This window comes from Gobius niger, assembly GCF_951799975.1.
Source record: "Gobius niger genome assembly, chromosome: 10".
NCBI classification, from domain to species: Eukaryota; Metazoa; Chordata; class Actinopteri; order Gobiiformes; family Gobiidae; genus Gobius; species Gobius niger.
This window is the reverse complement of record NC_136861.1, coordinates 19,589,180-19,606,284: the sequence shown is the minus strand read 5'-3', so window position 1 is coordinate 19,606,284 and position 17,105 is coordinate 19,589,180. Positions and strand designations below refer to the sequence as shown.

The window sequence follows — 17,105 nt, the reverse complement described above, 5'->3', positions numbered from 1 at the left end:
CGAATAATCAGTCTGGTGAATCAATATAGCTGGACATTTCTTGACGGAGTAGAAATTCTGTCACAAACTCGGCTCTGGAGAAGGGATTTGTTTAATCTCAAAATGTCAACCGTTTCATGGATTCATTGATTTTACAGGCTCTGATTGTTTCTAATAATAGTTTGTTAGCTTGTTATTTCATTTATTGTCACCAGCAGAAAATGTGTTTTCACAGTTGGACAGGAGAGAACACCATTACACTCTCACATGCACATTACCAGGGCCAGTTCTTCCTATACGCAGACTCTGCAGGTTGTGTAGGTTCCCCGCAGCCACAAGGGTCCCGTTTATCAGGCAAATCAAGGTTTTGTTTTGCTTGTTAATCAAAGCATTGTTACGACGACAACCACATATTATCACCAAAATGGAGCAGTCTGTTGAAGTGGATTTGCAGGAAAGACCCTCCGGCTTCCCCCTGTCACCCCCAAGGCACGAGTGCATCTCTGCTTGCGTCCCTCCTCACCCGCTCGGCTGTCTCCCGTCTCCCAGGTGCTGCTCGCCTCATGACACTCGTATCAGGACAGTAGTTTGGTTAATAGAAGTGAGTAAAGCTGTATTTGTCTCAAAAGGGACTTGAATCCACACTGACAAGTTACTTTCAGTCACTGCACCTCGCTTCTTTGAATGTGCATGGACTAAAACGTATTGGTCTCTAGGCTAAATGGGGATAAGATGGAAATAACCGTCAGGTGCAGGTTTCAGTTAGTTTTAAATCAGTGGTTCCCAAACTGTGGGCCAGGGATCAGAGGTGAAGGAATGTGACCATTTAGCATTTTAAAAAGTGGTGAAAATAGTGTAGTCCTAACACCAGTCAGACAGTAGAAAATGGTTGGTGGTTCTCACACAGTAGGGCACGGTTCAAACTGAGATGCGTGTAACAGTTACCCTTAGCTTTGGGATGTGTTATGGTAAACATTGAGACTATATTAAATGAAAACCGGAGAGAATTTGTCATGAATCAAGCGTGCAGGTTTATTTAACATATGCATATGGAGAGACATACTGCACAGGTTGTACAAAGATTCTCTGTCAGTCCAGAGACAGGACATGGTATTTATACAAACAGACTGTATAACATCATACAATCAGAGTAGACCAATGGTGTGACCAATGATGTACTGGTCAAAGTAGTCTTACATTGTTGAGATGCAAAGATGAAATGCACAGATACAGCAGATACATAAGGCACCATGGACAAGGGCATCTCTATAGATTAGATGACTGGTTATCCAAAGAACAAATGAAGTTATCTAGAGGGAACAAATAAGGGAATGCTCACTGAATATAGGGCACGGTATGTAATGGTCAAATGTCCATAAAGCATATGTGTCATGATGAGAGCAATAACCAGTTAATGGTTCAGATTTCTATAACAGATGCGTACTGTAGGTACTGCAGGGCCCTTTAGTAGACTTTTCCTTAGGGCTCCAGAATGACGAGCACTGGCTCTGCACATTACATACACCGACAGTATAATCTCATATTTGTGACAATATACAAGTATCAATTGAAGGGTGAGATGTACAGATGGTTCAGAGTATTGACGCTTATCGCTGTAGGGACGAGACTGTTTGCTGTGCTCTGTTGCTGCATCTGAGAGTCACCATCTGACAAAAATAAACAAGCCCAAAATATAATTCACATGAACCATCGTGAACAACAGTGATGCGCGGGTTGGCAGGTCAAGTCATGAAATTATAATTTTACCGCAGGGCGGGTTGAGGCTGAACAAAAGACTCCTGTCGTCTCCGCTCATCTTCGCCGTATCATTGTGTTGCGCTGCGTCTAGTTGCAACATCTTTACAGCAAGATTTTGACGGAAATATGAGGCAATCTTCATAAAACAAGCAGCGTTTTGCAGCTTGTGATCCAGAGAACGCTTTTATGGAGCCCATTATTCCCTGTGTCCATAATCTGTCTAGCTGAGCATGCGTTTGCGTTACCGTTTGCGTTGCCAATGGACATTGTTTTGGAAAGAGTTGCAAAAGATGTATATAGTTGTGAAACATCACCGACACCGCCTTTGTTGATACAGGTGGCATGTATTTTCAGAAGCACATTTCAAACATCAAAATGTGTCTTTATGTGTCTCCTTCTCATTGCTTATGACTCACATCCTATCTCTCTGGCTGTGGTTGAGGTCAGGGCTCAGCGGGGTCCTGTCCCTCCAAATGGATGTCTGGAAGTAAGAAGAAATACCCTTCTCCACAAAAAAGAAGTAAAAGAATGTAGAAAACCACGTCAAAGGGAGAGGAGCAGAGCAAACCTAGAGGCAGCATTAAACAGATAGAAGTTGGGTTAGCGTATAAATGCGATAAGAGACACGTTAGAGGAAAGATGCAGAGACGAAGGGAGAGAAGATAAAATCCTGGCCTGAATGATTATATTTCCATATCAATCACCTCCCAGGAGATCACAGATGTGGCGGTGGAACAGGTGGCTTGGACAACCTACAAAGAGAAAAAAAACACACACGAATGCAACACACAAGACTGTCATAGCTTTCATACACAAAGCCGTACCCGAGCGCACTCATTTCTGTGATGTTTTCCTTCTTTTTTATTCTAATTTGTAGATTAATATTCAACAGACAAACCCACCTCTCATCAGGTATGCTGGTTAAATGTTCACTGTTTCGTTTTGTTTTGTCTTCAGGGAGCGCGAGGTCTTGTTGGGCCAAGGGGTCCACCTGGTCCTCCTGGCCAGCAGGTGAGTCTTTCAGTCCAGCAGCAATTCTCCCAGGTTTGAATTTAAAAAAAAAGAAAATACATTAATATAGTTCAAATTTGGCATAGACATTGGAAAAGTTGTTGCAGTCTGTTTGGTAATATGCCATGCTAATGTTTGCACAGCGGTTATTTATGGGGTTGGATTTAGCACCACTTATACACTTTTCTCCATCATTGCTATGCAGCGCTTGATGCTTGAGCAAAATGTCCTTGTTATTTATATGACAATGACAGTTAAGTATTGAACTGAATAGATCCACTTGTGTGTTGTATAATCATTTATTGTGCATTTGTAGGGCGTCTCTGGAACTGATGGAGTTCAAGGGTCAAAGGGCAATGTGGTTAGTCCCGTCAATCACTATTTGTTTTGCTGTTTTAATGTTGTATATTGCATATTGACACTTCACCCACATTGCCTCTGAATGATTGTAATGTGTGAGTAAGTGGCTGATAGTGGTCGGAGCGGCCGATGGTGTAGATTGGCATCCTCACTCCTGTCAGTCTACCCCAGGGCAGCTATGGCTACCAACAAGTGTAGAATTGAGTGAATGATGAATGAATGATTTACTGATTTGAACATGACATGATATAACGCAACGCACCACATTTTTTCCATTTATTTCAGGCAGTGGCACAGAGGGATACAAGGTAGACAATAATCCAAATAGTTACGTCAAATGACCATATATAACATATAACTCACCGCCTTTGCTCAGCCCGATCCCGTCAGACCTCGGAAGTTAAACAGGAAGGGCCTGGTCAGTACTTGTATTGGAGACCGTTTGGGAACACCAGGAAGGCTGGGTGAATGTAGTGAGTGAGTGGTGGTCGGAGGGGCCAATGGCACAGACTGGTTGCCTCAGTTCCGTCAGTCAACCCCAGGGCAGCTGTGGCTACAATAGTAGCTTACCACCACAGAGTATGGAGTGAATGAATTATGACTGCAGTGTAGCGCTTTGAGGAACTTCTTGTAAAGCGCTTGTAAAGCGCAATGCAAAGTGCAGGCCATTAATATTATTATGTATTAGGTAGATTTAAAGTTCAATTATGCCTAAAAGGGAAGATTATGTATTTAATACCACCCCCAATTCCCATTTAGTAATTGACATACTGAGCTTCACTGTTACTTTGTTCAGAGGTTTTTATACAGATGTTATATCACATAATTAACTGATGTTATATCATATAATTATTATGCCACATAATTATTACATTGTAACAACATTTTTTACCAACAATGGTAAGGAGAATTAACAATAACAACAATGGTAATGGACAATATACCAACAATGGTAAGGGAACAACGAGCACATGTTGAAGACCCTCCTCTATATATTTTGACCCGCTCAATCTACCACTACAAAAAAAGTAAGGCTAAAAGCTGTTACAAATCAATAACAACAAAAGCAAACTCGTGAACTCTCTTTCTAAGCTTAGTTTACAAATTCACATGTCAAAAGGAGTGGGGAAGAAGTGGTTTATTGATAAGAAGTCATTTAACCCCACCCTCTATTCCGACCACGATGTAATGACACACATTTCCTGTTCCTTTGTAAAGTACTCAAATGTACTCAAAATACTCAAAACAATAAATAAATTATCATAATATAATAAACACATTTTTGAAAAGAGAAACAATATAGAGATAATGACTACAATGTATCACTTTGAGAACCAAGTCAAGCTTGTAAAGTGCAATACAAAGCCTTGTTATGTCTGAGGGATACAACTATTAATAAAAGACACAAGCTTAAAATAATGTCAGCAACAATTAACTTTTTTTTCCACAGGGGCCACACGGAGATTTAGGCCCGCCAGGTCAACAAGGAAACCCAGGAGCACAGGTAAAATGTTCATTTAATATGATTAGCACAATTGTATTAGTTTGAAGATAGAAGATTTTAAGTGACAGTAATTCTATCTACAGTGGCTTTAATGACACACAATGCACACAATAGACAGACTGTGCACCCATTCTCCAATCTCCCAGCTCTGTTGTGACCTGATTGATGCTTTGTTCTGGTTCAGGGCTTGCCAGGTCCTCAGGGTCCCATCGGATTGCCCGGAGAGAAGGTAGGTAGCATGTCTCTCACTTAATTTAGGAATTAAAGCTGTGACCCTGCGACCCCTGTCATCACACGCCCCGAGGAGAGCAGAACTGTGCAATCCCACCACTTTTGGCCAGTGCTCAGACAAGAAAGAGTCTGACAGGAAATCAATACTCAAGCAGCACACGTAGCCAGTGACGGGCACTAAAAGACCTTGGCTGGTGCATTGTCTGGTCTGTGCCGTGAGAAATAAAGAGTTACCGGCAATATATAGGAAAAAATATTTTGCTGAAAAATAAATATTTTCTTCTTTTTTCTATTTCTTCTTTGTATTACAACTTATATATGGCATCTATATAAGATCTAGATAATGGGAATACTTTTTAAAATTGTTTTAATTTTATATTTTCATCTCATGCAGGGTCCTCAAGGAAAACAGGGAATGCAGGGTCTACCAGGCATCGATGGTCCACCTGTAAGTATACCTTAGCAAATAAACAATGGAAATATTATAAATACTCACGTTTATAATGTGCTTTTATGTAAGGCAATCCCATTCAATTCAATAATACACTTTCCTCTATAAAACAAGTAAAATGAGCTACATCGGCTGCACTATATACAGGATCATATAACATTTAGGCTTCAGAACAAAAAGTAAATGAGTCGAATTGTAATAAAAGCAATAAAACTGTTCTCCATGAGAGACCTTCAGCTGACTGTACCAATGTATTAGTCACATGCCAGTGCTTTTCATGTAATTATGCATTTATGATGGATCTTTGACTAAGTGCTTTATGAATCTTTCCATTTTCTACAACAGGGTCACCCAGGACGAGAGGGTCCCTCTGGTGAGAAGGGTGTCCAAGTGAGTACAAGGATATTGAGATTGTGATAACGTCACTGTCACTTCATGACAGGCAAAAAGACATTATGTGAACATGGGCAGTGCCTGCCTTTTTCGCAGTCAGCTGTTTTGCACATCATTTTCCACTGCTATAGGAGCCCATACACATAACAGGTAGACGTGATAATGCAGTCCAGGATGTTTTCATCATTCTCACAGCATTTTATCCTGCTCGTAGTGAGCCTTAGCCATCAAACATTGCAAATTGTTTATGATCCAAACACTTTTCGGCTGCCAGCGACCATATTTAAGTGAGCCGGTTAATTAATTAATTAATATATTTATGGACATATTTTGAGGATCAGAATATGGATCAGAATATGGATCAGCCCCATGAGATGCATCATCTCGTTTTCAAGGGGGTCCCCGGGATCACATCCACAGATAATTACGGTGTCATTGCTGCTCACAGACCTATTGGCTATTTATTTTATAACACAATTTGTGTGTAAAAGTGGATCTACAAGTGAATTACGTAGCAACAAATGATTTCAACGGAATTTATGAAAAAAAGAAAAATGAAGCAGTGATCAAATATATATACAGTTCATATATAATAAGAACAGTGTTGGGGGTAGCGTATTACAAAAGTTCAGAGTTCAGAGTGAAAAATCTCTCAAATCTCTGACTGCACTTTTGCTTGGTGGCATTATTACTAATTTTAGTTTATATTTTTTGCCAAAAGTAACTCAGAAGTAACTCAAAGTAGTGTAGAGTAATATGGAATATAAACATATTACATTTTGTAACTACTAATATAGAACATATTACAATTTTACGGTAACTTGCCCAACACGGGATCTGAGTATTTAAACATTGCTTCAGTTGAGAAAATAATCAAACATGACATTTATAATGAGTTTTTGTTTCCCGCTCCTCTCTTAGGGTTCACTCGGTGCACAGGGTCCTGTTGGATATCCTGGAGCCCGTGGGGTCAAAGTAAGTGTCATTAGTGTAATGTCCAGAGTGATTTTTATTCCTTTACATGCTTCATGCTGAACTGTATCTTTCTGCTGTGGACAAGTTGTTTCAGTGCCTGACTGACAGCTGACAGGTGGGGGGTAAGGAGGATCTCAAGGGAGAAGCTATAAAACGAACAGGAACATTTGATGGATAAGAGACATGTCAGGGTCAGCGGGTGTGCAGGAGATTGAAGGAAAAGTCTATTTTGGACCAAAGAAAAGTATTTGTAGTGCCGTTGTACCATACCTGTTTGCTATTGGTGTAAAATCCATGTTAAGCGTCTGATGTCAATCATCAGTTTAAGTGAAAGCAACGTCAATAACTGCTCTATAACAGAGCATGGGGGGGTCGAGAGAAAATCAATGCACATTTATAAATAGCCTTTTTGGAAACATTTGTGCTGTATTGTGAATGAGACGAATCGCAACAGAATCAAGATTACAATTAGCAAATCGAAAGAGCTGCAATCATTGAAATCAGTGTTCCCCAAAACGTTTTGCAGTTGTGTTGCCTTTCAGTGAACAGTCACCTACCTCTACTCCGACACAAGTGAAAAACATGTCCATGTGAATGAAATACACATGAAATATAATGACTAATTAAACTTATGTCATCCTATGAATGAGACATGAAGACACGCCAGGCTGTTTAGTCGTGCAAATCTCATGCTTGCTGTTTCATATGTGATTGAGCTTGTTTTTGTTTAGTTTTTTTGTGTTATTTTTTTCTCAGAATTGAGGTAATATCTCCTGTAATATTCCATCATGTATAAAAGCTGCCAACCTTGAAATTCAGGCTTCTGTGAACGTGGTCTGAAATGCTTGCGATTCTTACGTATTCGTTATGCAGTTAATATTCACTCAGCTCTTTGTAGTAAACGATTCAGTATCATTCCTGAAATGTACAGTCGTAAAAAGTCCCATCATTGTTTCCCCAAGTGTTTTTTTTAAACTGATAAACTTACTCTGTTTCAGGGAGCTGACGGTGTTCGAGGTCTGAAAGGAAACAAAGGGGAGAAGGTGAGTCCAACACAAAAGATTGATGAAGTCCATTTTAATGACATCATTCATCATCAGAGAGTCATCGATACAAATGATCTAATGTGACCTGAACGCACCGCAGGGAGAAGACGGCTTCCCCGGGTTCAAAGGCGACATGGGGCTCATCGGGGACAGAGTAAGCGCTGAGCGAAGGCCGTGCTCATCGGCTTGATGACGCATTTTTATTGTAAACTTTTCCTTTCCCAAGGGTGATAACGGACTTCTGGGTGCCCGCGGAGAGGATGGACCAGAGGGGCCGAAGGGGCAGCCGGGACCAAACGGCGAATCAGGAGCGCTGGGAATTGCCGGCGAAAAGGTAGAGCGATAATCTATCATGCAACGGAAAACGAGCTGATGAGCGTATAATGAAGAAGGCTGGGGGAAAACCATTTTGCGAATCCCCTTTAAAGCCAGGCATATGCTGAAATATTGTTACTTTTATGCTCCACATTTACATATAACATCCTGAGATAGCTCCTTGTTAAAGCTAAACGGCTGCTCAACCCCAGTAAACGCTGAAGCATTTAATCTTTCTGTCATCACTGTGTGCAATACATCAGAGATAGCCCCCTGTAATATCATGTGCGCAGTCAGCAGTGTGGCATAAAGACTTAATTAAATGGTTATCCCGCACTTTTACTTATTTCACATTTCTTTCATAAAGTCCTCACTTTATTGCCTTGTGCTGCTCCGTTTCTAGGGTAACCTCGGCGTGCCAGGGCTGCCCGGATATCCAGGAAAACAAGGACAAAAGGTGAGCACGCTGCAATGGCTACGTGACCGTGTGTCTGCTTAAGTAATTAACATAAATACAGTGTCGGACAAGTTCGAATGAGAAATGGTGAGATAAATACAAAATTAGCATGTATGGTCATAGACAAAATCATTGATTTTTATTTCAAAGTGATTTGATAGAATGGTCTTTTATCATTATGAGATATTATACTTTTGTGCAACGTGTGGAATGAAGATTTACAGTTCAAAAGTTTAGGGTCACTTAAAATGTTTTTTTCAATGAGGATAACAGGAAAACAGTCTAGACATTGTTACTGTGGTAAATTACTTTTCTAGCTGGAAATGGGTGATTTTTAATTAAATACCTACATGGATGTACGGAGGCGCGTTGTAATTTGCTAATCGTGTTAAAAGGCTGAAGATTAGAGCACAGCTGGAAACTTGTGCTGGTGAGATGAGCTATAAAACTGGCCTTTTTTTAAGCTCGATTATCTGGAGAATCCACATTTGTGAGTTCAGTTATACTCCACAATGGCCAGCAAAAGGGAACTTTCTTTCGTGACTCGACAGTCTACTCTTGTTCTGAGAAATGAAGGCATTTTGATACGAGATTTCATAGAAAACATTAAATTGTCTGGGCGACCTCAAACTTTTGAACAGTATTTGCGCCTCTGAAGTGGAATCTTGGAATCCTTCAGAGGGACAGTGGCAATTCAATTTCACTGATAATATGTGAGTAAAGGTCAAAGGAATAGGCCACCGTTTTTACATACTGAAATATGTTCTTACCTTAGCTTAGACGAGTTGATGTGCGCCTGTCTGGTTGTTATGCGTGCGCTCAGTCACGCAAATGTTGCTAGCATTTAGCCTCTCCCAGCAAAAGGTATAGGTCCAGACTGGGGTGAAGTTACAAGCTACCACGCTGTTCCACGTTTTCCCTATTTAAATACAGTTACGTGAACCGTTGCACGATCCAAGTAAAGTAACACAAAATTAAACATGGCGATTTTGTAAGGAGCGAAGTGCTCTTGAGGAGTTATTACACTTTACAATATAGTGCCCCTTTTTTACGCTTAGAAAATATATTGGAGAAGAGGAGAGGCTAAATGCTAACATCAACTCGTCTAAGCTCTGGTAAGAACATATCTCAGTATGTAAAAACAGTGGCTTATTCCTTTAACAAATTTAAGTTCACTAAAATGCATAAATGTACTGTATATGTTCTACTACACCTTGTATTGGAATTACTACCTGTGTCCTGAACAGTTGAACTGTTCTATGGAGAAGAGGCTAAAGTGTCCCTCAGTAACAAACAAAAGTCTGGAGAGTCACTTGCCGAACTATAATTCAGTTTCCTCACCATTGCGAGACAGGACCAAAGCCTTGGCTGAGGTCTACTACTTCTTCACACCATGATGAACTTTCTGAAATAGAGCCTTTGCCTCGCACTGTAGATGTGGGTTTTGCCAGTCTGTATCCTGTCTAATTAAAAATAAATTGTGACAAATAGCTTATTAAAAAGGTAATTTTATTAATAGTTCATCAGCGACATCATTTCATTACAAGTTGATGAATGGTGTGTTTAAATAATGCGTTGGACTCTTGGGTTCGATTTGCTGCAGTCTGATTTATAACACATCGTGGATGATGCGTAGCGTATGAAAAGTTGGTGCCGATTGACCTTTTGTCTTTAGGGATCACTTGGATTCGCTGGTGTGTTTGGAGCCTCGGGAGAGAAAGGACGAAGGGTAAGGACAAGTCTGCATCTGTAATGATGGCCCATGATGATTAAATGTATGACTTTGAGGATAACGTTTAACCTTTCCAATGCAGGGTCCAGCCGGTCAGCAGGGGCAAGGGGGCCAAAGGGGTCCAAATGTGAGTGTTGAACCGATGCCCTAGGGGTTTCAGCCACATGACTTTTTCCTCTAATGAATGTAATTTTGATTATTTATTATGAATAATACAGTATTATTTTTTACTTGGTTTGGAATCAAATGTTATTAATTGAAAGTTAAAGGCAAAATCTGCCATAGAAGGTCCATACATACATTTGGATTAGTGAGAATGATATAAAAACAATTACACTCATGTTACTCTCAGTGTAACATGCCTGATTACTCCTTCTAGAAGTAATCTAGTTACTTCTTTGATTACTTTAATACAAAAGCAATCTGATAATTACTATTTGCATTAATTATAAAAAAATATTGTCTGTATTTCCTGCCAGACTTCGCAGTTTTCATTAGATAAATAATACGATATTTTCAGCTGTCAAAATTTTGCAAATGTAATCATAGCTACTACTATTGCTAGTAACTATAATCTAATCTAATTACCAGTTTTGCAATTGTAATCCCCTGGCATTACTTCATTACTGATCTAATTACAACACTGCTTACCCTACCATGAACTGGTAAATATATACATTATATATCTAATACAGTCGATTAGTGTTTAATTACTTCTATGTGACAAATAAATCCAGTAGTTTAAATGTTAAAGACTCCATAATGTTATTCATGTTGACTGTTCAGCTAACTCCAGGATACTTGCTGAACAACAGAAGCTCTATTTTTCATCACTTGAGACTAGAAATCAGCCTGTGCCACATATGGGTAGAAAATCCTCTTAAGAAATATCCAAACTGAACATCTCTTCACACACTGAATGAAACTATCTGCAGCAGCAGTTAAAGGAAAGAGAGGAAAAAAGCAACTATAGGACTCATGCCAGTATTTCTGACACTTGCTGAAACCATATTAACAGATTTTACAATTACCTTGCGCTTGCCTTCTTCCCAAAAATTGAACAGCAGTAATTAGAAATGTGGTTACCATGGTGAGTGGGAGACAGCCATGTTGTTGCATCACTACAGTGCACTGGCAGATAAGTTATGCACAGACACTTGTTTGTTTTCTAACAGGGAGCTCGAGGGGGGAGAGGTGCGAGAGGCTCTACTGGAAAACCAGGAGAAAAGGTGACAACATCACACACATCTGAGCGTAAACAAAGTCATATGCACATACAGTTTAAACACACACCTGGTGGCCTCATGAAGTATGGATGAGTGAACAGACTGAGTTGGAACGGGGTGTTGCTGTTCACTTCTAAATGACAGACCATCTGCTGCAGTCAGGAGCTTGTGTCTGGCAGAGGATGCCTTGGTTTACACTGCCGCCCTTAAAGAGCAGCTTGGGATGAAAAAAAAAAAAAAACAACTGTTGCGTGAGTAAAATAAAATGTCTGATATCCATTCATTCAATAGGGTTCTGCTGGACAAGATGGGCCCCCTGGATCTCCTGGTGAACAGGTAATACATCAATAATACTAAATAAACATCCTGTGTAATATATGAACGTTATCTGAAATGTTCACACGTAACTTGACATGTAATTTTGTCTCAGGGACCTCAAGGACCGCAGGGAAGACCAGGTGAAACAGGACAAAGGGGACCTAATGTAAGATATCACACCACCAAATGTGTTTCTCTATTATATTTTGCTCTGGCTTATTTTTTTTTTGACAAAAATGTATTTTAGGGTCCACCAGGGAAAGATGGACTTCCTGGACATCCCGGACAGAGAGGCGATCCTGTATGTGACCTCTAATGGAGATAACAAAGTAGAATCTTTCTGTACTGATAATCTCACATGTTTTATATTGTAGGGCTTCCAAGGCAAAAATGGTCCCCCTGGCCCGCCGGGTGTTGTCGGACCACAGGCAAGATTACAGATACAGCTTTATAGTTGTCATTCTCCGCTGATTCTGATTATTGTGATTTATCGCTGCATCTTGACATAGTGCAAACTGCGTTTTTAGGGTAAAACTGGAGAGACTGGCCCAACAGGAGACAGAGGCCACCCAGGGTCACCAGGACCACCCGGAGAACATGGTTTACCTGGAGTTGCAGGAAAAGAGGGTGCCAAGGTCAGCTACTTTTGTCAGGGTCCTATCTGACTCATACATACAGTACTGTACATACTTGCACTAAAAGCGTTGCAGAAACAAACAGTTTAAGATTTTCATTTTCCTTGGTTTTGCATATATTTCCCAAACTGATGTGACATCCGATGAGCAGCAATCAAATCAATCCATTTATCTATCCATCCATCTATCCATCACTCGTTCAACTCTGATTTATAGAGCCCTTTACAAACAAAGTGATTTCTAGTAAAAAAAAACAATGCAAAATCAGCTGCAGTAAATGTCTTCTTCTGTGAGAGCCTGCTGTCTACTTGCCTCATGTCTGATCACTTGTGTTTTTACAGGGAGATGCAGGTCCATCAGGTGCACCAGGAAAAAGCGGCCCATCTGGGCTTCAGGGCTTTAGAGGGAGCAGAGGAAACCCTGGTGCTGTGGTAATGCAATAGTTTCTTCTGTCTGCCCTGCATTCAGCTCCAGCCCCAATGCCTTCATTTTATCTTTTTAATGCAAGGTTTTTGCCTGTTTCTACAGGGTGCTCCAGGGTTGAAGGGTGGAGAAGGTCTACCTGGTGTTGCAGGAGCAATTGTAAGTTATTAAGTAGTATTATTAAGTATTAAGTAGCAAATATTGACCTAAGACAATAAAGTTTAAATAGTACGTTGTATAGCCTTCAGCTGAGCAGCAGAACGTATGAATGGAGGCTGTTTCCATGGTGATGTGTGATCTTGGACCAAAGCACTAAAATCAGAAAGTGAATCATGCTCATCTCACCTCTCGCTTCATTTCAGGGTGCCACTGGAGAGAGGGGCCCTGCTGGGCCAGCTGGTGCTATTGGAGAGCCAGGACGGGCTGGAGGCGTGGGGCCTGCTGGGCCACAGGGAGAGAAAGGAGATCCGGTATGGAAAAATACTTTCTTTGGCAATAAACTTTTGATTCACTGTTGGTAAAGAGAAAAAAAAACAGTTGAGAGAGACAAAAGAAAGTGACATAATGAAAATTAAAAACAGTAATGCTTGTTTTATGATTTGCTGTTCTTGATCTGTTCTCCAGGGAGAGAAGGGGCCTGTAGGGCCAGCTGGGTCGGATGGGGAGCAAGGGCCTGTTGGACTACCTGGAGCTGCTGGGCCTTCTGGACCTCCAGGAGAGGATGGAGATAAGGTAGGTCACTAAAAACTGCTGCTTTTGCGATGCTAACAGTCCAAAGGTGGCTTAATTGTGTATTCATGTTTTTCTCAAAGGGAGAGTCAGGAGAACCGGGCCAGAAGGGCAGTAAAGGAGACAAAGGAGAAGCTGTGAGTAATTTTAGCAATTTCTTTGGCGGTTTTGAGTCCACATCATTGGTTCATGCTGTCTTCTAGTTGAAACTATTAATAGATTCACTAGTGAAGTTGTGAGGTTATAACCAATTAATTTACATGTTGATCTGGTGTTTGTCTTTTAAATCTTAAAATATTTTATTCTAGGGTCCACCAGGACCTGTTGGAATTCAAGGACCTGTAGGTCCACCTGGACCAGCGGTACGTCCATTGTATTATCTATTATTCTACTAACTTTGTCTATTGTCTATAACTTCATAGACAATAGTTTGTTGCTGATCGTCTGATGTGTGTTTCTGGTGCAGGGTGCAGACGGGGAGCCTGGTCCCCGTGGACAGCAGGGAATGCCCGGGGCCAAAGGAGACGAGGGACAGAGAGGCTTCAAAGGTGCATCAGGTCCATCTGGACTTCAGGTCAGACAGGCAGACGTTTAATGAGAGACACATTTAGATCTTTCCAAAGTCTCACCTTACTGTGTTTTAACTGTGAACAGGGGATGCCTGGTCTGCCTGGTGAGAAGGGTGAAAGTGGACATGTTGGTTCAATGGTAAGCACTCAACAAAAACACCTGCTTTAAGTCTGCCATGGTGTGGATCTGAAGTACGCTCCGAAGCGCATGATAACATTTTGATATCTTTTACTTTGAATTCACTTTTTTCTTCTGATACTAAAATTTCAAATAAAGATGGGCAGGGCAAAGAAGTACAAAATCTAATTGTGATCGATTTTTTCTGTTTAGTGCATTTCTATTTACCAGCTCATACTTATCCACTTTCCCTATACAATTCTCCTATTGGTCACTAACCCCACACATGAATACAACTGAAATTGTGACGTCTGCTCCGAGAACATTGTGATATATGATACTTCTGTATTGCCCACCTGTATATTGTGAAATAAGATGCTTGGCAGCGGACACCGTGGAGTAGAGCGATGGCGTGGAAGACTGTGCGCAGGAATACGGTGTGACAGCTGTTAATCAGATTAGCCTGAGCCTGTGCTGTCTAATGAGCATCGTCCTTTGTGACAGTCATCTCACACAACGCCGTCAACCATGAACGTGCGCTCCACCAGATCCTCTGTAGCCTGCGTTCTTCCAGCAGCCAGATTAGGGAGCAAACGCATCAAAATGGAACTGAAAACAAAAGCGAGTGCAGAGGGAGAGAGCGCGAGAGACACTCAGGACTCAGTGGGGAAGTATCATTCATGTGTGAGTGGCGCGGATCACAGATTTCTCCTCTCTAATGCTCAAGCAGCTCCCCATCAGAAGATATGTGTTTCCTCCACTCCCTTGCAGTGTCTAGCGGGCCAGAACGCCGGTCTTTCGAGCCTGTTAAAACACAAGGCCCGCTCAGAGACATCAGAGCAATAACGCACCGCTCAACATCTACTCAGCTGAAACCGGAGCTGGGGATGCAGTGAGGATTAATTGCTGGGTTGTACTTGAGCAGCGTCAAAATCTGATGTCGTGGCTTGGTTTGAGAACAAAAAAATCTTTCACATACCAGACAAGATGTTTCATATTAAGTGTGAAAATGAGTGGGAGAGAGGGTTTTGGAGAAATGAGAAAGGATCACAGGCGGTGTCATTTTGAGGGTAATGACCTGTCTGGATGTCTTCATCATGTCACTATTGTAATGATCATTGATGTGAGGGCCATAGCACTGTATAGGCTAGCAGTGTTCATTCAGGAGGAAAACCAACCACTATAGGGTAAAATGCCTTTTCTGCCGTATACCACGCACTATCTGGTTTGGCACTGGAATAGGGTGACCAGATTTTTTACATGAAACACAATGGGACACAATGGGAAGTTTGTGGGTGGAGCCAAATGTTTACTTTCCTCACTGACATTGAATTGGTCATACTTTCTGTTTGTAAAAGTCTAATGTCAATTAAATGGACCAATCACGGCCGAGGTGGTAGACTTTTAAGCTTTTTAATTGGTTCAGTCACAACTTTGTACTTTTCAAGTACAAAAAGTGGCTTTAGGCATGGTGCTGCTGAAAAACACCTGGGACAGAGCTTGTGTAAAACTGGGGCAAATAAATGGTTTTGGAAAAATCCACTGGGAGATAAGATAAGATACAACTTTATTGATCGCTGCGGCACAGTAGCGCAGCAGTCAGCGCTAGTGCTTTGCAGCTCGAAGGTCCCGGGTTCGATTCCCACCTGGACAGGGCCTTTCTGTGTGGAGTTTGCATGTTCTCCTCGTGCCTGCGTAGGTTTCCTCAGGGTACTCAGGTTTAACCTCCCACTAAAAACATGTACAATAGGCCAGGATGAATGAGAGTGTGTTTGAGAGTGCACATGGGGTACGACAGATGGAAATTAGCTACATGGCTACAATCCGGTGTGGCGTGTTTACATGCATGAGACCCATGTATGTTCATCAACATGCACTGTCCCGACCAAATAAACCGTTAAATAACATTGAGGTTATTGCACATGGTTTTGCAAAGACGTTATTGCACATGAGTTACATTATGGTGTACAGTCTACAGCAGTGGGGATGAAGGACCTGCTGTAGTGCTTCTTCTGATGGTACAGAGGGCTTAAAACTGCTGTCCCAGGTTAACAGGGACGTCTGGTCAGCCTGCACTGGAATAAAATAATGTAACTGTTCACACAGGGTCCCCCAGGACTGCATGGACCAAGAGGGCCACCAGGTAACATTGGTGGAGAGGTAAGTGTCAGTCATTTTGCAAATCACTGAACTCACTACTATGATTATTAGCTACAAAGTGCATTCAGTCGGTGTTCCCAAAAATGTGGAATTTCCTTCCTGGAAGTGCACCACTTCCAGGTAGGAAGTCAATACACCATAAAACTATAATTACTACTGTGTAGTTGTGTACAACAACTACCACTACAGCTATAAAAAATAACAGTATTTTAACAGTAGTATTATTACTATGAACTCTAATAATCTACTAGCACAATGTGGACTAATCAAGTATTATTGTGCATGTCCATGTATTCCATAAAGTGTGAGACAGTCTGGCACTGCTCCATTGATTTCCCGCCGGTTCACTCTGTCCAAAGCAAACATATTGCACGGGGCTATGGACAGGCTGTAGAGACGTAGCAAATCCAGCGCCTGTATTTCTGAAACAAGAACATTCAAAATGCCATAACGGGTCTTTTTCTACTGTGCACCCTGGATAGTCGACAGCAAGGGACTACCCCACTGCAGAAAATGGTCACATTTCTCTGCGCTTATTTGACCTGCCTTGAACATTTATTCAATGAAACCAGCACAGATAGTCTTACTCTGTACAGAATGTATGGAGGCTGCTTGGATTATAGTTTGGGAAAAACAAAATGATGTCACACATTTTGCATACATTTATTTCTGTAAGCAATTTTCCAAAAATTGCAGCCTACTCTTCTTGTGCACA

At 41.2% G+C, this 17,105-nt stretch overlaps 1 protein-coding gene across 1 annotated transcript in view; it reads left to right on the top strand.

The window, feature by feature from the left end:
• col5a3a (collagen, type V, alpha 3a) overlaps positions 1-17,105 on the top strand; it is a 47,078-nt gene that overhangs the window by 23,445 nt on the left and 6,528 nt on the right. Inside the window, exons 21-48 of the mRNA XM_079564650.1 lie at positions 2,695-2,748; positions 3,065-3,109; positions 4,559-4,612; positions 4,797-4,841; positions 5,238-5,291; positions 5,640-5,684; positions 6,609-6,662; positions 7,661-7,705; positions 7,809-7,862; positions 7,935-8,042; positions 8,427-8,480; positions 10,156-10,209; positions 10,295-10,339; positions 11,388-11,441; positions 11,730-11,774; positions 11,869-11,922; positions 12,004-12,057; positions 12,131-12,184; positions 12,284-12,391; positions 12,733-12,822; positions 12,920-12,973; positions 13,177-13,284; positions 13,439-13,546; positions 13,627-13,680; positions 13,852-13,905; positions 14,010-14,117; positions 14,198-14,251; positions 16,337-16,390. Of these exons, the coding sequence (XP_079420776.1) occupies positions 2,695-2,748; positions 3,065-3,109; positions 4,559-4,612; positions 4,797-4,841; positions 5,238-5,291; positions 5,640-5,684; positions 6,609-6,662; positions 7,661-7,705; positions 7,809-7,862; positions 7,935-8,042; positions 8,427-8,480; positions 10,156-10,209; positions 10,295-10,339; positions 11,388-11,441; positions 11,730-11,774; positions 11,869-11,922; positions 12,004-12,057; positions 12,131-12,184; positions 12,284-12,391; positions 12,733-12,822; positions 12,920-12,973; positions 13,177-13,284; positions 13,439-13,546; positions 13,627-13,680; positions 13,852-13,905; positions 14,010-14,117; positions 14,198-14,251; positions 16,337-16,390 (1,764 nt within the window). The remainder of the gene's footprint in view (positions 1-2,694; positions 2,749-3,064; positions 3,110-4,558; positions 4,613-4,796; positions 4,842-5,237; positions 5,292-5,639; positions 5,685-6,608; positions 6,663-7,660; positions 7,706-7,808; positions 7,863-7,934; positions 8,043-8,426; positions 8,481-10,155; positions 10,210-10,294; positions 10,340-11,387; positions 11,442-11,729; positions 11,775-11,868; positions 11,923-12,003; positions 12,058-12,130; positions 12,185-12,283; positions 12,392-12,732; positions 12,823-12,919; positions 12,974-13,176; positions 13,285-13,438; positions 13,547-13,626; positions 13,681-13,851; positions 13,906-14,009; positions 14,118-14,197; positions 14,252-16,336; positions 16,391-17,105) is intronic.